This window comes from Canis lupus, chromosome 5, assembly GCF_048164855.1.
Source record: "Canis lupus baileyi chromosome 5, mCanLup2.hap1, whole genome shotgun sequence".
NCBI classification, from domain to species: domain Eukaryota; kingdom Metazoa; phylum Chordata; class Mammalia; order Carnivora; family Canidae; genus Canis; species Canis lupus.
In genome coordinates, this window is record NC_132842.1 from 22351534 (window position 1) to 22374281 (window position 22748).

Below are 22748 nucleotides of genomic sequence, written 5' to 3' on the forward strand. Positions count from 1 at the left end.
TTGAATTGCGTCATTCGCCCTAGCAACTCCCGGCAGATTTTTTTTTCCCCCGGGACACTCGCCCGCCTCCAACGCGTCCCGGAGCGGCTCCGGGCTACATCGCAGCGTGGCTGTTGGTGGGCGCAGGTGGCGAGGCGTCCTGCGCGGCTGGCTCAGCATGTGGTGCACGGGCCCGGCCGCAGTGGTGGCCTTTTGTGCCGGGCTTTGGGTCTCTAACCCGGGGCTGGCGCTGGGCCACGAGGCCGGGGAGAGGCCAGGGGCCGACTGTGAAGGTGAGCGGTGTGAGCCCTGCTTGCGTGACAGTGGCACCGCGCTGCAGCGCAGCTGTCGTCGGCTTTGGCTTCTCCTGGCCCTGGCTATAAATAACATTAGATTCAGGAAATGCAGGTCCGCTTCCCTGGCTTCCCATCGCCGTCTTCCAGTCCTGGGCAAAAGTTCGAGCCGGGCCCAGTGACGCCTTGAGGCCGCGTTCTGGTCTATTAAACTGCTGCGGTCAAAACTGGAGAGTTTGGATTTGGATTAGATGTTGTGCAGACGCTACTAGCTTCTGAAGACCCTGGCGCTCCGTCAATGATGCTGTTGCTGGCGAATCCGGGCGGGCGAATCCGGCCTCTCCCTGCCCAGGAGATGTCTTTCAAATTTAAATTTGTTTGACTCCCAAAAGAAAAATAAAACAAGCTGTCTGTAATTGAGTTGAGGTGCCATAAACAGAATAGAACTAACGTTTGTTAGAACTTTACAGAGTCAAGTTGCTTTACAAAGCAGTACGTTGATTCAAGAGGAATACCCAGCAATGATTTCTTTCCAGTTCGCAGAACCTCAGCTGTGCGTTTGCAATCAGAACACTTGGGTTTAGGTTCCACCAACTCTTCTGGCTCTGAGCCCCCAAACCTCTTGATTGCAAAATCAGCGTGATTATACCTACCTCAGAGGGTTGTTAACAAGGTCAAAGAAGATAGTTAGCTATGCTAGCCCCTTCCTCCTGGACTGCTGTAATAATCATATCTCATTCACCAAAACAATTTACATAAGTGTATATCCTCCTCACCCTTGTGTGATCTTGGGACTCTATCCCTACTTAACCAGAAACTGTAGGTTCACAGTATACATTGAATAACTGGATGAGTGAAGTTTGTATAATAACTTAATGAAGTGCTAAGAATTGGAGTCCAGTTTTCTACCAGCCCTACAATACTTAAACTTTTTTTTTTCCTCTCCAGAAATTTGAAATACCCACACGATGTCATTTTTAAACTTTCTTTAGATATATTTATTCAGCTAAGTTATAATTTTGTTTAAAGAATCTTATAACTGCATGCTATACATTTAAAGCAGAATTTGTGAGACATAAACAATTGATCTGATTACTCACTAGTAGCAATTTCTCCAGCTACTACCTAAAAACATTTCAGAAAAGCCAGAGCATCTCGATGTGAAGCTTATGCCATCTTTCCTAGATTTATTACAGTATATTGTGATTATTGCATGTTTGACTAGACCTCATTGTCTACTGTCCTCCCTCCTCTTGCTCACTCTGCTTCTACCACCCTGGTGCCCTATCTTTGGACCCACCAAGGACTTCCTGCATTAGAGCCTTTGCACTTCTCCCCTCTGCTGGGAGAGTTCTACCCCAAGTAGTCCACTCGTGGTTTTCACTCCCATTCTTAAGGTTTCTGCACAAGTACCACTTTATCCACTTTTTCCTTAACTACCCCTTTTAGGGTAACACTATTTATCTTGTCACTTTCTACCCCCATTATGTTGCTTTTTCTTCACAGCCAGGAGATTCTTCTATTTATTCCCTGGAATGTAATCCTTGAGGGTATGGACTTTCTTTTTCAACAACCTAGAACACCGTCTGGTACCTACTAATTGCTCAATGAATGTTAAAAACACAAATGACAGGCTGTTGTATTTAATGTTCTGTTCCTATTAATAGCATTAGGAATGAATAGGACTTTGAGCTCCAAAAGACATGACTGATCCTCTAGCTGAAAACAGCTATAAGCACTGAATAAAATAAAAAAATGTAAAAAAAAATATTTTTAAGGTTTATTTATTTTTGAGAGACAAGGAGAGAGACTGTGAGCGGGAGGGGGGCAGAGGGAGAGACAGACCAGAAAACATTCCCCTGAGGAGCTCTATCCCTTGACCCTCCGAGATCAGAACCTGAACCACAATCAAGAGTCAGACGTTCAACCAACTTAGCTACCCAGGCACTCCTAAAAATAATTTTAAGAGTAAGTTAGTAAGGCATAACGTTACCAAGGCCAAAAATAAAGGTAAAAGTGGAAACTCAAAGAGGTAAAAGCTGGTAGATGGCTTTTGCCTTGAGGGCATTTGTTATCCAGGCGATCTGAATTTAGGTTTTCCTGGCTTTGGTAAAATCAAGAATAAAGATAAAGCCCAGGACCTTCCCAAGTTAGGAGTATAATACTAGGTTTTCCCCCAATTAATTTGAAACCCCAAAGAGCTCACCTCCATTATAAAATGTGACCTGGAAATAACCACAGCTCTACCCTCATCTTTAGAGAGTAAAATTAAGTGTGGTACTTGAACTTTGTACCAAAAGGGAAAACAAAAATGTCTCCAGATAACTCCTAATCACAAGATAACCCACATAGGCATTGAGGCCCAAAGGCACACAACTTGAAGGGTCCAGAACATCTCAAACTGAAGTTTTAGTTTAAAGGGATTTTAAGCAGACATCAGCAAATATTGTTCTTACCTGTAAGAATCCACCTTTAACCCAGTCTACAAATAATTCTCACAGCTAGAGTCTAAGAAATAAAGCTCACATTCAGAAAGTTCTGGCACTCACAGGAAAGAAGGGCACCATAAGTGACAGCCAGTTGAACTAGTGGCAGGGACCAGAGAAAAGGCTTCAGGTACTGGAATTATCAGACACAGAATAGAAAATACATTTATTATGTTTAAAGAGATGAAGGAAGGGATTGAAAAATATGAAAATGGGGCAAAAGACTCTTAAAAATGTCCAATCATATTTGGAAAAGAACCAGATTAAATGGCTACAAACAAATTAATAGTATTAACAGCAGATTACATACAGCTGATAAAAGAATTAGGAAGAAGATTGAAGAAGTTGTCAAGAATGAATCACTAGAGAGAAAGAAGAAGAAAAAATTAGAAAACCTTAAATGCAGCCAGAAGAAAAATTCTGATGACCTTCAAGTTAGACTGTCAGATGATTCAATAGTGAAAGGCCCAAAGTCACACAGCTAGTAATCAGTAAAATCAGGATTTGGATGCAGGGAGTCTGGTTTCAGAATCCAAGCACTGAATTATCACCTATATTGCTTTCTCAGTATAGTGTTAGGAACTAAATCATTTAAGGAAATATTAAAAATAAAATCAGAAAAATTAAGTGGTATACAAATTATTCAAGATCTGACTATTCTTAAACTCCTAAACTCCTTATAACAACATGTGTTATGTTCTTAGGTAGCAATTCTCCTCTAGTCCTGGTGTCCAAGATTAATCTGTTGTCTTTTATTTTTCCTCTAAAATCAAACATAATGTGGGACTGATTTTGGTGTGAGAAGATGTGGATGGAACTGTTGAAAATAATATTTCTAGCTCACTTCCAGTTTAATTATTCCACTAACCTGACTTTAAACGTTTATCATTATCTTTTTGAATAACTTGTAGCTCTTTTCCTGCAGGTGGCATTATTATATTTTCCAAATCCTATTTTCTCCTTTTGGGCTCTGGCTAATAATTGCTTAATTGATGTGTGATTTCACTTTAACATTTTAAATTCAATTTCATTAATATTACCAAATATTTTATTGAGCATACTGGGGATTTCTGTGATGGTCGAAGATACTGTGGTGAGTTTTTAACATCAATTAGGAAATACTTCAAACATACAGGAACATTTTTTATGACATATACCTAGCATCTAGATTAACTGTTAATATTTTGCCACATTTGCTACTATTCTCTTTCTTTAAAAAATAAAATAAAACATTTGAGCCACTGTTTTCTCTCCATTTCCAGGACAAATGTCTGTTCTAAAGTTAATGTGTGCTGCTTTTCCATTTTTTGAAGAACTTTTACTATAAATGTGTGTATCCACAAATTATGTAATTTTTTGGATCTTAGATGTATATAATTGTACATTGTACATATTCACTTGCAACTTTTTTCATTCAACATTATATTGGGGCATTTATATACATTGAGAACTATAGATGTAGTTCATTCTTTTTAACTTGCCTATACAATTCCACTTTCTGAGTGAAATGCAACTGTTCTCTCTTGGAGGTATGGTTAGGTTCTTCCCACTTTTACATAATTTGAAACAATGGTGCTCTGAATATTCTTATACATGTCTCCTAGAGCACATATATGATGATTTTTCTAGGTCATAGAAGAAGAATTTCTGGGTGAGATGTTATATGCATTTTCAACCTAACTCTTCCCTTTTGGACTGTGGGATTATTTTTTATAGATATACAGGAGCTCTTTTATTCAGCCAAAAAATATATATTTCACACCCAGTCTAGGTACGTTGTTGAGGACAGAGCAATGTGGCTTAAGTGGGAGAGGTGACAGAAGCTGAGGTGTGAGAAGCTGTGAGAAGTCAGGTCATCAGAGACCATGGGACAATCTAAAGACTGGATCAGACTCTGGCTGATACAGAAAGGAAAAAAAAAAAAAACCACAGGAGGGTTTTGAGCAGGTGAAGTAGCATAATCTGACTTTCATTTTTAAATAATCTGATTAGACTGTTGGGAATTTAGTGGGTCAGATTGTTGTAATCTGACCAAGATACCCTAATGCTGCAGGAGAAAATATGAAAACATCATAAAGGAACCAAGAGCTGACAAGACAAAGATTTACTAGGGCAAAATTGAAGGGGAAGAAGTAATCCCAAATGGCAAACTGAGTTTACACTCATTTTCCCCGGGTGACACTGGCCAAAGTAAAGACGATGTTTGGTGTGAATGAGATGGAAGGCAAAGCCTAAGACTTGTTTCAAGTGGGGAGTCCACTAGGACACTCTTCTCTGTTAACCTGGAATTCCCAAAGGGTTACTCCCTCAGAGTAAGGTTGAATGAGCCATAAACCTAACCCATCCCTGCCCACAGGGGTCTCTAAGGAAAATTTCCTTGACAGTGAGCAGAATAAAAAGAATAAATACATTTCTGAGATTATAACCACAAGATGTCCTCACTTGGATTTACAGCTAAAATTCACAAAAAAAATATCAAGCTGTCAGTTTCATTTAAACTAGTCCCTGGCTAGTAACTCCTAAGCCTGAAAAAATACAGACATAAATCCTTTATGGAAATAAAGCATCTTCAATTTAGGCCTTAATGATCTCCACGAATACATTTCAAGTGACTGTAAGTATCATGCAGGACAAAATAAGCAAGCAGACAAAAAATTTCAAATAACCAGGTAACAAAGGGAAGCAAAGGACTCTGTTTTTCACAACAAATCTTTTATAACTCACTGACTTTAAACTAGGTGTGGGGGAGTGAGGGAGAGGAAGAGAAAAGAGACTTGGAAACCGCAGCATAAAGAATTTTTGAGTCTTTTTCTTAAAGAGGAGTGGGGAAATGGGGTGGTATTTGATGGTGGCGGGTGGGGAGATGGGGAAGATGTGGTGTTGAGAGAGCTTTCTATTGTTTCTGAGATGTGAGAAGTAACAGTACGTTGTGGGCTAATGGGGAACAAGACGGGAGGGAGAGGGCACAAGTGTAGGAGCAGGGGTTTGATAGGATCTCCTTAGCAAGTGGAAGGGTTGTCAGTCATCATATGCCGTGGTAAGTTGTCTTTGTACTATTTACTGACTAGTAAATTTTTATCCTCTATTGATTTTTAGCATCACTTCCATCCTTTACCAACCTCTTCGAGATTTGTGCATTTGTTTCTAGCCTAGTTCTCCTGGTCTATTTCTGTGGCATTTCCACACTGTTTTCAATGCCATCACTCTAGAACTAAATCTTGATATCTGATAGTGTCCACTCCTCAGACTCCTTTTTATTTTCTTCTTCAAACATTCCTTAGCTTTCATTTGCTCTTGTTTCTTCATGTGTATTTTTTAAAAATATTTTATTCATTCATGAGAGACAGAGAGAGAGAGGCAGAGACACAGGCAGAAGAAGAAGCAGGGTACTCACAGGGAGCCCGATGTGGGACTCGATCCTGGAACTCCAGCGTCACGCCCTGACCCAAAGGCAGATGGTCAACCGCTGAGCCATCCAGGCGTCCTTTATGTGTGTATTTTTGGACCAGGTTGTAAAATCTATAAACGTTCTATTGGGGTTTTTAAAAATATTTTATTTATTCATGAGAGAGAGAGAGAGAAAGATTGGCAGAGACACAGGCAGAGGGAGAAGCAGGCTCCATGCAGGGAGCCCGCTGATGCAGGACTTATCCAGGAACTCAATCACTACCTGAGCCAAAGGCAGATGCTCAACTGCTGACTCACTCAGGTGTCCCTGTCTGACACATATCTTTATTAATCTAAATAAACTGCTTATAATTCTTTTTCAGTTTTGCATTTTTATTATCTTTGGAAAATGAAGTTTTAGATTTTTTTTTATTTTTTATTTTTTTATTTTTCATTTTTTTTTAAGTTTTAGATTTATTACACCCACCCACATCTGTCTTCTGCACACACATTCCCCCATTTTACATGCATTTATATCACTATTTGGGTTAAAAATAAACTTCAGGATTTATATTGTTGGGCCCATGTCAATATTATTCAGAAGTGAGTTACCTAGTGCACCAGGATTTCATCTTTCATGTACATCTTTCTCCCCTTGAATTAAAACTTGCCAGGGGATCCCTGGGTGGCTCAGCGGTTTAGTTCCTGCCTTTGGCCCAGGGTGTGATCCTGAAGTCTGGGATCAAGCCCTGCATCAGGCTCCCTGCATGAAGCCTGCTTCGCCCTCTGCCTGTGTCTCTGCCTCTCTCTCTCCTCTATGTCTATTGTGAATAAATACATAAAATCTTAAAAAAAAACAAAACAAAAACTTGCCTTAATTTTTCTCTGGTTTTGTTCCAATCATTAATTGATCATATCATATATGTATGTCATATATACATATACATATATACACAGCTGAAAATCATCTCTGAACATGTTAGCCACATCAGGTAGTCTATTAGTTTGATTTTCTGCTTGGTAACATAATTCCTGGGACTCTCTGTGTCCTGTTCTAACCTGGACAGGCATCTTTCCAGCCTGCTATGTGGCTGGCTTCCTATGGTTCACTCCCCTCCCCTCCAGGGAATTTCCTTGGCCTCTTTGTTGTGTTTGAGCCTTTGTTTCCTGGAACCCAAGGCATTCCTTTGATTGCTTCATTCTTCCAGTTTGGTGAAGCCTACTGTCCTGAAAAACAGTGCATGATAATATAATTTTGAGATCTTGAATGTTGGAAATGACTTTATTTACTTTTACATTAAAATAGCTTACCTGCTTATAGAATTCTTGGTCAAAAATATGTTTTCTGAAAAAAAAATATTTTTTCTGTAGAATTTTGATGATATTAAGTCATTTTCTTATAGTTTCCAGTGTTAGCAAATCTATTTCATAACTCTGTTTCACTCTATTTTATACTGTTATTAGAGCTTTTTTAGATTTCAGAATTATAGAATCTTTTCTTTTTTACAGGTGTTCCAAAGTTTCTTGATTTTTGTGTTTTGGTATAGATCTTTTTCAATTTTGTGGGTCTACCAATCCAGATATTCATGTCTTCTGCTAATGAGAATATTTCCTATTTTGGTTCTTTGGCAATTGCCTCTTCTATCTTTCTGAAGCTTGTATTATTTAGGTATTTGTCTTCCTGAATTTCTCAAATTTTATTAATCATTTTCAACCTGTTTGTTTTGTGGTCTACTTCCTGGTGATTCCCCGCCCCTGCCCCTGCCCCAACTTGATCTCCGCAATAAATCTGATGACTTTTCTCTTTAATTCAGCAATATTTTTAATTACCAAAAGTTCTTACTTGTTATTTGGTTGTCTGAATATTATTTGATTTATCACTTAAATTTTTTTCCTTGCTAAGAACTTATCTTTATTAGTTTCATTTTATCTTTACTTTTTTGTACTTAGTTTGTATGGTTTTATTATCTAACAATTTCTATATTCTTTTGGTTTATATAGTTATATTTTTAAAACAACTTGAATGCTTTCTCATTAATTTTCTATTTTTTTCTTTTGAAAGATACATACTTATTTATGAATTTCTTTGTAAGTACTGCTTAACTGAAGTCCTTTAGTTTTATATATAGCATTTTTACTGGAATTAAGTACTAAAAATTGCATTTCTGTTACTACTTTTTCTGTGACCCATGGGTTACTTAGAAGTGCGTTATTTTAAACATATCCGGGCGTAAGGAGGGCAGACAGTGAGTTGGATCATATTAGCTTTGTTACTGATTTCTAATTATGTTCAGGGAATGTGGCCTGCTTAGTACAGGTTTTTTTGTGCTTGTTGAGAACTGCTTTTTGACCCACTACCTGGCAAATAAATGTAAATATTCCATATTTTCTTGAAAAGAATGTGGATTCTCTAACTTGGGGGAGAGGAGTTCGTATGTTACAAGGTCAAACTTGTGAATAGTGCTTAAATGTTTAATGTCGTTATCAACTTTTGGTTGAGTTGATCAAATAACTGCTGTGAAAGTGTTCAACCATCTATTGTTATTGTGAATTTGTCAATTTCTCCTTATAGTTCTATCAGAAGTTTTTATATTATTAGGCTATGTTATTGGCTGTCCATTAGTTTGGAACATTTCTTTTTGATATTTCTGGTAAATGGTTCAGATTGATTGGTAGTGACTGTTGTTATGCTCAAAAATGCTTTACAGAACTAAAGCAGATTTTGGTTAGCATTTTCCAGGCATATCTTTTTATTTTTAAAATCTCCCTAATGTTGTTTTTTGTTTTTTCAACCTTTTGCTATATTCTCACTCTTTATATGACTCTTATAAATAGCATATAATTGAACATTTAATAGTTCTACTCTGAAAAATACTGTTATATAACTGCAAGCTTAATACATTCATACTTATTGTAATTAATGATATAGTTGGGTTTATTTTTCCCACTTAATTTTGTAGTTTAAAAAACACTTATTGTGCTTTTTTTTCTTTCTTTTTCTAATCTTTTCTGCCTTCTAATGAACTGATAATGTTTTAACAATCCCTCCCCAGGCCCTGCACAAATACCCATCTCAAAGTAATGTTTATATTTTTTAGTTATTACCCTGTCATTGTTAACATGGTTAATTGGCTAAAAATTATTATGACTTAACAGTAATGTTTCTCCACCCTCTTCTGGATGATAAGGGATCTCAGAAGTTTCATGTGAATTCTCCTTTATTTCCCATCTTATGTGTTTGGATTGTCCTGTATTTGGGTTTTACCTTATGCTTATATCCCTACATGTTTATTATTATTGTTTACACAGTTGATCTTGATTTAGATTTTTCTCCCACTTGCCATTTTCTCTTCTCACATTACTTCTTGCAACCTGATTCTCCTTTCTGGATCTTGCCTCCTACTTCCTGAAGTTTATCTTTTAGTAGTGCTTCCAAAAGTGCTTTATACAGAGGAAGTGCTCAATAAATGTTTATAAAAAAATTAATTTAATCAAATGAACATAATTTAAACTACAGTAGGTGTCTAGTTTGTGTACTAGGGTGATCAGAAGTCTTGTCTCATTTATCAGACAGACAAATAAGACACTTGAATATTGGGGATGGAGGAGAGAGCCCATTATCTGGTTTTAGTTAATACCATGAATCAAGAATAGGGACAGAAGCAAGGGCCTGAGCACTCTCCACTCTTCCTTAGAATGTTTCTCTAGAATTCTCTCTCCAATACTAGGGCCACTGTTTTCCAGCATAAGCTTCTAGGCCGCCATATCCTCTGCTTGCTAGGGCCAGATGCTTGCCCCATCTGGGAAAGCAACATGGGAAAGCATCCTCCTCCTACTTCAGAAGTACCTAATGGATACGTGTGTAGGGCCAGGGTCAGATGACCTGGGATCTAATTTCCTCCCTAGCACTTATTAGGCAAGTTAACTGGCCTCTCTTTGACTCAGTTACCTCATCTGTAAAATAAGGATAGTAATGCATCTACGTCATAGCTTTGTTCTGAGACTTGAATGAGTTAATAACATACATTAGAACAGTGCCAGCACCTGTAAGCACCCAACAAATGCTAACTATGGTTATTGCCTGCACTTCTTAGTTAGTTCCCTCCACCTCTTCACTGGCTCTGGATGCTGGGATTGAATATGGTTGTTCAAATTGGAGTTTTACTTAGGTTTGTGATGATAGAACATAGAGACATAGGCAGACTTCCAAGGGGTTTCATTTAAGATATGTATTCAGGTTTTTCTCTGTGCTTTAAACAAAGTTGTCCCAAGCATCATATCCTATATAAAGCTACATTCTCTCTTAAGGTTAATTTTGTGGGAAAATTCTCATTTTTAGATTCAACTTGGTTCCAAAGATCATTTGATTGATTGATTTGATAAGTTCATATTATTCAAGACCCAATACTAAGCTAATAGCTGTAGACCCCAAACCATTCTAACTTATAATTTGAATCCATTGTCACAATGTGTTGAATCATATTTAACTTTTCATTTGATGAGTGGGGGATACACATAAGTGTATTGTATGTATTGTATGAGTGTATGATTATATTGTATGTAACTACATAATTTCTTTGATCCTTCTAGTATGTAAAGAATTCTTGAACCGATTCTATAACTCCTTAATAGCCAGAGGAGTCAACTTTTCCCTAGACACCATAGAAAATGAATTGGTCAGCTTTTGCTTGGATGTCAAAGGAAAAGAAAACCGCCTGGTATGGTAAATTTTCATCTTTCATTTTTCCCTTATGCTTGAAGAAAACTGTTAATAGTTGCATTTTTCATCTTAGTCTTAATGTTCTCCTGCTTAGATGCTTGCCTCAAGCATGTTCATTGTAGATAGCACGCAGAAATTGATCTTCCAGTGAAATGTAGTCCTATGTATTTTCATCTAGAATATATCCGGTTTCATTTTGTTTTCTGAATAAACCATAGACAAGAAATTCCATGTTTTACGCAAATTCCTTTTTTTTTATGCAAATTCCTAATGAGAATTTTTCTGTCCTGGTTTAAGAGTGGTAGATTTTCTATTTATTACTAAGACCATTTATTACCAAGACTATTATTACCAAACCTGTCAAAATATTTCTTTTTTTAAAAATTTTATTTATTTATTCATGAGAGAGGAAGAGAGAGAGAGAGGCAGAGACACAGGCAGAAGGAGAAGTAGGCTCCATGCAGGGAGCCTGATGTGGGACTCGATCTGGGGTCTCCAGGATCACACCCTGGGCTGAAGGCAGCACTAAACCACTGAACCACCTGGGCGGCCCCAAAATATTTCTATAACGTGATTTATATATAACTAATGAGGTATTTATATTATCTTATAATGTGTTACCTGGATTTACACAGATGACTTATTTCAATAGTGTTTTACTTTACTACAGATAATTGCAGGCCAATTCATTTTGCCTAAAATTTTCATGTTCAATTTGTCAGTTAAATCTGCATTGTTGACTGTTCACCACTGACACATTGTAAAACTCTCAATATTTATTTGTGGCATTAAGTTTCATATTTTTAAATGTAAATTGCTTCAGTTAGGCAGCTACCTGAAAGGCAAGCCTAACATGAGGGAGAAGGATATGGACTCTAGAGCCAAAATCCTAGGTTTCTAAATTCTCTCTCTTCTGCTTACCAACTAGTGACCTTCAGTTGACTTGGGTGTAAAATGAGGATAATTATAGTACTTACTTCACAGGATTGTTGTGAGAATTCAATAAGTTAAGACCTTTAAAGCCCTGAGAGCAGCACCTCACACAGAGAAAACACTTAGCAAGTGTTGGCTCTTATTAGTCTTTTGAGCATCATGTGAATTGTAGGGCGCTTCTAATTAACATGATCACGGGGATGGAATAATTTGTTTTCTGGTGTCTTAGTCAGCAGGGGTTAAAATTTAATAGCTGGGTCAAGAAAACTAGGTTAACCTCTTTCTCACTTCTCCAAAACTATACTAACTACATTTTTTCATCACCCAGGACACTAACTTCTCTTTGTACCCTTCAGTGCTATTACCTAGGAGCAACGAAGGATGCAGCCACAAAGATCCTCAGTGAGGTTGCTCGCCCAATGAGTGTGCATATGCCTGCAATAAAGATTTGTGAGAAGCTCAAGAAGATGGACAGCCAGATATGTGAGCTGAAATATGGTATAATGAAGTCAAATGTATTTTTCCAATATGTCCAGGGGATTGCCAATTCCCTAAATCAAGGTCCCTGTTTCTAAAAAGTCAGTGTGAGAAGGGAAGGCAATCTCCACTTGCCAGTAGGTGGCTGGGCTGCTGAATGGTGCCTAGTGCCATCTGAGCTCCTTTGGGGAAAGAGAAATGAATCCTGGCACAATCAGCTTTCGGTAAAATTGCCAACCCAGATAGCAAAGTTTAAACTCTTAAATCACCAAGGCAATGTCAACTATGTATGTCAAGGAAAAATTCAAAATGCAAAGGGAGCAGCTATTCATGGTGATTTGGCTCTTGGTAACCTATTAAAACAAAAAGTTGCATCTATTCAAATGTGATGTTGGAACTTTGAAATTTTAAAAATGACTGTATCTTTTTCCCCTAGATTTGTCTACCATCCTGCCAGTTTTAAATGTTAGAAAATAGGTTATTCACATCAAGTCAGGTTTTGCTTGATGAAGTAAGCTTATCAAGGGTGCCTAAAATAAACAGTGAGGAAAGGAAGGAGATGTCCTATTTAAAACATTATCCTTGGCCTTAGGAATTTCACAGATATAGATCTATTCTTATACAGTACTGAAGACTTGTATCTGGACCAGCCTTTTGGGTAGACTGAATAGGTGTGTTAAAAGCCTGGGGAGCCCTCCCTTTGCCAATCCTTAATACCTGAGATTTTACCAGGAAAGACACATTTTTTTTTCTTAAGTCATTGTTTTGTGTTACAGATCCACTGTAGTACTACAAACTAGGTCATTAACACCGACTCTGAATAATTTTAGTCTTATTTTCCAACATAGCTGTGTAATATGCCTATGCACCATAGCAACAAAGCTGGCTTTAAATAGGTTTAAGGTCAGAAGATACCAAAGACAACCTATTTCTCAATTTGCCAAGGGCAGGCCCCAATCTCCAAGGTAGTGATTATGGGGAAGGCATCTGTTTTTATTGGCTTCCAACTAATGAAATAGAGGCAGAAATCATTGAATACATATGAACAATATTCACAAAAGGGACCAACCTGTCCTGATTCTTTCATTTGATAAATGTATTTGGAATAACATCTGGTATATACAAGGGATCCTACTTGGGTCCTTGAATTACAAAAAATATTCATATATTATTGAGAAGAAATGCATATTTACTAATGTTTTGGCAATGCTGGCCACTAGAGGCCCTTGGGGAGCCATGAACTAGTTTTAATTTTGGGATCAACATTTTCCTTATAGGTTTAGGGTTACAGGGTTTTTCCTCTTTTAAAATTAATGCCAGAGGCCAAGTTTTCTAGAAAAACTCAAAAACTCTAATGACACTTGCAAGAAAGTATTTTTTTTTCCTTCAGTCATTTGAAGGATGTTCTAAATTCTCCTTCTCATCTTATTGTTGGCAGGAAAGTTAAGATTGAACAGGGCGTTTGAATGGTGGGATATTAATAATTTAAGCTATAAAAGCATCTATGTTTAAAGGTATTTTGCTAAGTCAGTCATGAAATTAACAAACAAGGTAAGTGAATAGGACTTGTATCTGGACCAGCCTTTTGGGTAGGCTGAGATTGGGTAGAAGAGATTATGTTTTGTTTTTTTTTAAGATTTTTATTTATTTATTCATGAGAGACACAGAGTGGGGGCGGGGGTGCAAAGACACAGGGAGAAGCAGGCTCCATGCAGGGAGCCCAATGTGGGACTTGATCCCCGGTCTCCAGGATCAGGCCCTGGACTGAAGGCGGAGCTAAACTGAGCCACCCAGGCTGCCTGGATTATGTTTTTAATTAGGAAGGTGTCATTTGGTTTTTGACCTGAAAGTATGTTTTCACTAGATCTATTTTTTTTTTTAAAGGATAGGTATCACTATAAAAATCGAAGGGTTCTCTGGAACACAGGGTGTAGCTGACCCTCCAAATAAAAAAAGCCTTAAAATTTAACTTTTACCTATTTTTTTCCAGATTTATTAAGATATAATTAACATAAAACTTTGTGTAGGTTTAAGGTGTATAACATGTTGACTTGATACACTTATATATTGCAATATTAGCACCATTACATAAGCTAACACCTCCATTGTGTCTTATAAATACCGTATCATTTTGTGATAACATTTAAGATCTACTCTCTTAGCAACTTTCAAGTATATAATACAGTATTAGCCATAAATACCATGGCATACATTAGATCTTGTCTACCAGAACTTGTCTTATCACTGGAAGTTTGTACCCTTTGCCAAAATCTCCTTAATTTCTCCACCCTGCAGCCCCTGGTAACCACCATTCTACTTTCTGTTTCTATTAGTTTGGCTTTTTTAGATTCTACTGGTAAGTGATATACAGCATTTATCTTTCTCTGTCTGACTTATTTTACTTAGTATAATGTCCTCAAAGTCCATTCATGTTGTGGCAAGTGGCAAGATTTCCTTTCTCATGGCAGAATAGCACTCCATTGTGTGTGTATACCTGCGTCTCTCTCTCTCTCTCACACACACACACATCTCCTTTATCCATTCATCTGTTGACAGATACTTAGCTTGTTTACATATCTTGCCTATTATGAATAATGCTGCAATAAACATGGAAGTGCAGATAGTTCTTTGATAACCTATTTTCATTTTGATATATACCCAGAAGTGGATGCTAGGTCATTTGATAGTTTATTTATTTATTTAAAGATTTTATTTATCTGTTCATGAGAGAGACACAGAGAGAGAGAGAGAGAGAGAGAGATACAGAGATACATAGGCAGAGGGAGAACCAGGCTCCATGCAGGGAGCCCGATGTGGAACTCAATCCCCGGACTCCAGGATCGTGCCCTGGGCTGAGGCGGGCACTAAGCTGCTGAGCCACCTAGGCATCCCAGTCTTTTAATTTTTAAAGGAACTTCCATACTGTTTTCCATAGTGGCTGTACAAACTTATGCTGCCAGGGACAGTGATTTTTTTCCAAATTGTTTTCAACATTTGCTATATCTTGTTTTTTTTTTTTTTTTTTTTTTAAGATTTTATTTATTCATGAGAGACACAAGAGAGGGAGGGAGAGAGAGAGAGAGAGAGAGAGAGAGAGAGGCAGAGACACAGGCAGAGGGAGAAGCAGGCTCCATGCAGGAAGCCTGACGTGGGACTTGATACCGATCCGGGTCTCCAGGATCATGCCCCAGGCTGAAGGCGGCGCTAAACTGCTGAGCCACCCAGGCTGCCCTATCTTAGGTTTTTGATGACAGCCATTCTAACAAATATGAAGTGATACCTCATTGTAGTGCCGTTTTGCATTTCCCTTATGATTAGTGATGTTGAATACCTTATCATGTATCTGTTGGCCATGTATATGTCTTCTTTGGGAGAATATCAATTCAGTCCCTCTGCCTATTTTTTTAGTCAGATGGTTTGGGATTTTTTTGCTATTGAGTTGCGTGAGTTCTTTATATATTTTAGACATTAACCCATATCAGATATATGATTTTCAAATAATTTCTCCTATCCCATAACTTGCCATTGATTTTGTTGATGGCTTCTTTTCTGGGCAGAAACTTTTTAGTTTATTTTGTACCACTTACTGATTTTTGCTTTGGTGTTGTGCTTTGGTGTCATATCCAAAAAATCGTTGCCAAGACCAATGTCAAGGAGACTTTCCCCATGTTTTCTTCCTAGTTATTTATGGTTTGGGGTCTTATATTTAACTTGTTAATCCATTTCAAGTTAATTTTCCCAAGTGATATAAGATAGGAGTCCTGTTTCATTTTTCTGCATGTGGTTATCCCGTTTTCCAAACACCATTTACTGAAGAGACTGTTCTTTCTGCATTGAATATTCTTGGCTCCTTTGTCAAATACTGTTGACCTTATATGCAAGGGTTAATTTCTGGGCTTTTGATTCTACTCCATTGGTGTATGTGTCTGTTTTTATGCCAGTACCACACTGTTTTATTATAGCTTTGCAGTATCGTTTGACATCAGGATGCTTCCAGCTTTGTTCTTTCTGAGGGTTGCTTTGGCTATTCAGGATCTTTAGTGGTTCCATACAAATTGGGGTTGTTTTTCCTATTTCTTGTGAAAAGTGCCACTGGAATTTTGATGGGGATTGCATTAAATCTGTAGATGGCTTTGGGTAGAAAGGGCATTTTAGCAATATTAATCTTCCAATCCACAAACAGGATGTTTTTCCATTTGTGTTTTCTTCAATTTATTTCATCAAAGTCTGGTAGTTTTCAGTGTATAGATCTTTCACCTCCTTGATTAAATTTATTCCTAAGTATAAAATCCAACTTTTAAATTTGAGCAGTTACTGGAAATTTTTGATAAGTCACTTGACAACTATGTTAGGTTGTTGAAAGACTTAAATGCTGTGTTGCCTTATGCAGGGAAAAAAAAGGAAAGGGCTCCTCAAGAGAAGTCAAGCTGCAAAGGTTCTGAGCTGCCACTTATTGTGGCAACATTAATGTTGCATCCATGTTCAAACACACAGCTGGTCATGGGGGAGGGGGAAGGAAAAGAATTTCCCCTTTCTGACGGGGATTATAATCATAAGTATGTTATAGATGAGCTTTGTTTGTTTGTATTTCCTATCTTTGGGTTTTGCATTAGAGAAGTAGCTGAGTTCTTGACATTGTCTATAGATAGTAAATGGGAGCAGTAGTCTTTCTAGAGGAGTTGGATGTTCATGACAAGTGTTATTGGCAAGAAGGTTAGGAGCCAGATCGGCTGGCACCAAAGAGCCTGCATTAGAGACGTGGGCATATCCCAAAGGACTATAAATGAATGCTGTGATGATTCTGTAATCCCAGTAGGGACAGAGGATCAGGTGAGTTCAAGCAGAGATTCCCAAACAATTAAGGCTCAGTGAAAATGCTCTTAATTTTATTCATGTGTTTTGGTTTCTTTATATTTGTATTTAAAAACTCAATAGTGCTTTGTAATAGGTATGTCCATCTGTTTTAGTGCAGACATGTCTTCAGTATAGAAGGTGAACTATCACTTTCTAATTAATTACAATTATTTATTTATTTATTTATTTTTTCTTTAATTAATTACAGTTAAGGGCTTTCAGTTGGCCACACTCAAGGCCATTTCAAGGCACCGTCATTTATCAGTTCCCTTCTTTGTATTTTAGGAGCAGCAATTAGAATGCTGTGCAGTCATGGTTTAATAATTATGGTCTTGAGAAGTCACAAAATACTGCAAATCTACCCGGTCCCCTGTTTTGAAGCAAGTATAATTCCATGGAAAACAAGTTTAATAGAACACTAATGATCCCAATAGCTTTGTACATAACACATTTTCCTTAGGTATGTCTTGGTTTCCATAGAAATTGGAACTGATCCCCACTTTGAAACATAGGGTAGTCAGCACCAAGATAAGTAACACCACTGGCTTTTCTAAGTGTTTCACAGTTGTTTTTTTTTTTTTTTTTTTTTTTAAAACTGCTTTTCCTTTTTGTCATTTAGAAAAGAAACTGGACTTGGCATCAGTGGACCTGTCAAAGATGAGAGTAGCAGAGCTGAAACAGATACTGCACAGCTGGGGAGAGGAGTGCATAGCCTGTGCGGAAAAAACTGACTATGTGAATCTGATCACTGAACTGGCACCCAAGTATGCAGCAGCCCATCCCAAAACAGAGCTCTGATCCTCGGATGTTGGTACACCATTAATGACAGATACAGTGACTCTCCAGGATATGGACTTGTTGGTTAAGAGTAACCAGGAGTTGTGCTGTATGTGGTCTCACATTTTTTGTTTTGGTTAACACAACCAGCCAAGAATTGGTTACTTGGAATTACAGTGAAAACTGTTAATATTCGTGGTGTCTTATATTTCCAGTGTACCCAACCTAACAGTGCCTTTCTCATAATTTTTATAAGGATTATATATCTTTCTTTGCCTGTTTCCTTAAAATTGGGAAAGATGAACTACTGAAAAATGGATGGAATAAGTCAATTCGAAAAAAGAAGACAGTGCTCAGAGGCCCCTCTCTGTGCACTGATTTTTAATTAAATATATTGGTTTAAGACAAAAGAAACAGTGTTTAGCCTACCTAACACCCACCGTCAATCCAACACAATCACATGACATAATCAAAGGTTTTAAAAAATAAACTTTGTACTTTCAACTGCAAATCATTTTATGTTCTGGCTCTTTTTGGTATCAAATATGGGAGGGCAGGAAGCACTACTTGAAATTAGGGTTTCCCAATAGAAGGAATACCTATTTAAAATTCACTTACACCTACTTAAAGAAAATAGATCAAGAATCCACTCAAGTATAGTCAATGTTTTAACAAATCATATCAACACTCATATTGATTGAACCAAGTTCAAGGTATTCTGTATTCCTTTCTACCACATATTAGACAAGCTTTTGATAGAGAATTAAAGCATGGTAACAGCATCTGCAGGCAACATAGAGCTCTATGGTTCCTAATGCTATTTTATTAGCTTTATTTTTTTAAATATTTTATTTATTTATGAGAGAGAGAGAGAGAGAGAGGCAGAGAGAGAGAGAGAGGCAGAGACACAGGCAGAGGGAGAAGCAGGCTCCACACAGGGACTGGATCCCAGGTCTCCAGGATCACATCCTGGGCTGAAGGCGGCGCTAAACCGCTGAGCCATCCGGGCTGCCCTATTTTATTAGCTTTAGATTGTAAAATCATTCTTGGCTCTATTTTCTGGTCACATCAGAGTAAGAACTCCCCTGTACAAGTGGCTCCCTCTGGGTGGAAGGCAGAGGTGGGGAAGGCCGGCAAAGGGAACTTTCTGGGGGGATGGGAAAGTTGTATATCTTGACTAGGGTGGTGGTTACATGGTTGGATATGATTATGCAACTCATCCAGTAGTATAATTAAGATCTGGGCATTTTATTGTATATATGTTTTATCTGAAATATAGAAAATTTATTTTAAAGTTAACTGAACTTAGTTCATTCAAATCATCTTGTTCATGTAAAGAATTGCATTTACTGACTGGGAGTGCTTTTGGGGAGTGGAGGAGAAATTTTCCAGAATGAACATGTACACTGAAAGTATAATTTTCACGTTTAAATGCTGCGCAGGTAAGCAAATTTTCAATTTGTCAGTTGGGATATAACTGAACCTGTCAGAGAATTGGTGGTTAGTAACTTAAAAATGAGAATAAAAAGCTTTGGTGTAGTAAGTGACCAAAAGGGTTATTGTTTCTGGATTTTGGCAGCTTGATCATTATGTGGAAAGCACTCTACTTTATTATGAATTATATCTTCAAAAAGTCCATATTTAGGGCTTTTTTTTGGTATTTGTTTTCCTTTAGTGCATTTTGAACCAATTGAGAAACTTATCATTTGAAAATAGCATGTTTGATGTCTGATCTCAAAACAGATCATATTTTCTTACTGTCCTACCCCCTCCCCCCCACCCCAGGATATAAATCTAGGTAATAAGAATACTGCCCAGCAGGTTCATTCAGATCCATGATGTTTGGTCTGGCTTGTCAAAGAGCATTTACTCAGTGAATGCCACTGAAACTTTTCAAACTGCATACATAAGTCACCTGGGGATCTTGTTTAAATTTGGATTTTGATTCAGAAGGCCTGAGTGGGGCCCGAGACTCTGCTTTTCTAATAAGCTCCTAAGTGATGCCCATGCTGCTCTTGCAGGGATCACATGCTTGGAGCGGCAAAGGCCTGAGTCATGGACCCCCCAGCTGATTTATTTTCTCCAGCTGCCAATTCTCTGTTAGTTTTTTGATAGAGCCGACTATAACAACAACAACAACAAAAACAATAAACACACGAGTTGTTTCTCTCCTATAAAAGAAGTCCAGAGGTAGTCAGTCCAGAGTAAATATGGCAACTCCACTGAGTTACTTGGGATCGAGTTCTTATCTTTTTGCTTTACGTTAGGTGCGTGTTCCATTCTTAACCCATGGTCCAAGCTCAGTCTGGAGCTCCTTACTCCAGAAGGGAGAAGGCATGGAAAGAATAGTCTTTAAGCCAAGCCAGCCTCTTTAGGGCAGCCTTCCCCCCCTTCCCTTCCTGTTACCCCTCCTCAACATCCCCCCTCGGGTCCATCTCCCACTTAACACTCTGCCACAGATCATTGATCAGAGCTTAATCACATGCCAAACCTAGGTGCAAGGGAGTTTGGGAAATAATATCTTTTAGTTGAGTTCATAGCTGCCCTAATAAAATCGAGGCTTTTGTTTGTTTTTAATGAGGAAGAAGGGAGAAATAGTTTGTGGCCACAAGCCGTCTCTGTCACACAGCATAAATTTTTCATTCCCATGAATTTTAGTTATAATTCCTGGTTATCATACCCTAAATAACTCTTCTTCCTTCTTACTATTTGCTTCTTTTGTAAATGTAGGCAATTATATCTTTCTTTTTTTGGTTTGACAAGAAGTAGCTCCTGTTTTTCTATTTTCATTTTAAATTGCTTCCTCTCTCATTGTGTGTGTGTGTGTATACAATTTGTGTTGTATTTTTACCCCAAGTCCATAAGCACACAAGATTTACAAATCAGACTTTCTGACAAGTGTGGCAGAACTCTGAGCTGAGAACTTTCATCTAAACAGCAGCGGTTTGGGACAGATGTTATTCCCAATCTATTTTACATTTCAGAAAGTTCAAGTAGATGATCCTTTAATTTGGTGCCCAAATACATCTGGGAGATTAAGTATAACATTTAAAAGTTGTAGTTCCTTGAGTATGGATATTCGTCATTTACATTCCACTAGAGTATTACATTTAGAACAAAAGAGCTTGGCATATACAAGAAAATATTTGATGATCAGATCCTTAAAAACAAGCAGGGCACTTTGTGATCCCAGAGGCTCCACCTATGGGTTTGAGCAGCTCTTGATTAAGTGTTTCTTCTTGGCAGATAGCTGAGTTTTTGCCTTCCAGACTCATCTAAGGGAAATGATTGTCAAGGACCTGTTCTTTCACAGTGTGTTTGAATCAAGGACCTGTTCTTTCACAGTGTGTTTGAAATAAAACAATTCCACCACCTATGAAATGGAAAAAGGATGAACAGTATATATTAAATTTTTGGTTTGTTTGGGGGTTTGCTTTTCACTGATACACATTTTCAGAATTTGGGATTGTGCAGGTAGACCTGGTGCTGAATTTCTTTCTTTTTTCTTTTCTTTTTTTTTTTTTTTTGGTGCTGAATTTCTAAAGCTCACCAGGATTTAAATGAAAAATTTGATGTGTGAGACAGATAAATTAAAAATGTAAATGTGATAGTTAACAGAGGTAAAGTTGTTAGCTGTCACTGAAATGGATCAGTTTTAGAAAAGGCAGTATTTTTTAAGGCTTCTCATGTGATTTCTCTGGAAGGCTGTCGATAAGTACTCTACATAGAATACTAGAAGTTCCTCCAAGCCGTCATAGTTTTTTGATGTGGGAAGCTCACCCTGTGCAGTTGGGCCCTTCCAAAGTTTTGGTGGCTGACCTTGCAAGATAAGATACCTGGTCTGGCAAACTGCATTTTCTGGGAACATATGGCTGCTTATTAAGATGCTATGGATTAGTTACTTGTACTGTGTGAGACATGAATTAACCTACATTTAGAACAAAAGAAGAAAGAAAAAAGAACACATAAAGATATATAATACAGGTCTGCAATCCATTACCAAAATACCTGGAGCTAGGTATTCTTGGAATTCATAATTTTTCTGATTTTGGAAAGACAGTATGGTACATATACTAAGTATTTCATAATCACCTAGGGGTTTGAAGCAGCACCCCATAATACTCATAAATCCAGGTCGGGGGTGGGGGTGCCTGGATGGTTGAGTCAGTTAAGCATCTGTCTTCAGCTGGGGTCATGATTGTGGGGTCCTGGGATCAAGCCCCAACTCAGGTTCCTCGCTCAGTGAGGAGTCTGCTTCTCTCTCTCCCTCTGCCTGCCATTCTCCCTGCTTGTGCTCTCTCTCTCCATCAAATAAATAAATAAAATCTTTTTAAAACAATCAATCAATCAATCAACCAACCAATCCAGGCCAGGTTTGGTCACCAGAAGAAGCTGGATCAGGTCTTGCTTGTCACATGAGTTACAAAAAAAGAATCTTTTATTTTCACAGCCTTTTGGATTTCTGAATCTTAGATGAGAGACTGTGCACTGTCATTCTGTGTTGACTCCAATCTAGCTGTTATCAATCATTAATTAAGACTCTGGGCCTTCTTTGATAAAACCTCTCCCGCCCATAGACTAGTCTCCCATGGACAGAACTTCCTTCTCCTAGAAAGGAGTTGAAAAGCACCCGAGAGTCTCAGAAAATTAGGACTCCAGGTGCCTCACATCTTTCTTTTGGCCACATGCCTTCCAGAAGTATGTATGGTACAGGGTCAGTACTAAATACTTATCAGGTAAATTCGCTCACCGTGTTGTCTTCCTTCTAAACAGGTGGGTCAGCTGTGGTTTCTCCTTCTCAGGTCCTGAGAGCCAAGGAGCAGAAAGGAGGCTGCTCCTCCT

At 37.9% G+C, this 22748-nt stretch overlaps 1 protein-coding gene across 1 annotated transcript; it reads left to right on the forward strand.

Annotated features, from left to right (window-relative positions):
- The first annotated feature begins 30 nt into the window (after positions 1-30).
- On the forward strand, positions 31-18417 carry CDNF (cerebral dopamine neurotrophic factor). The gene is made up of 4 exons (XM_072825728.1): positions 31-272; positions 10736-10863; positions 12155-12296; positions 17749-18417. Exons 1-4 carry the CDS (start codon positions 158-160, stop codon positions 17925-17927), a joined length of 564 nt encoding a protein of 187 aa, XP_072681829.1. The 5' UTR covers positions 31-157; the 3' UTR covers positions 17928-18417.
- Positions 18418-22748: the final 4331 nt, after the last annotated feature.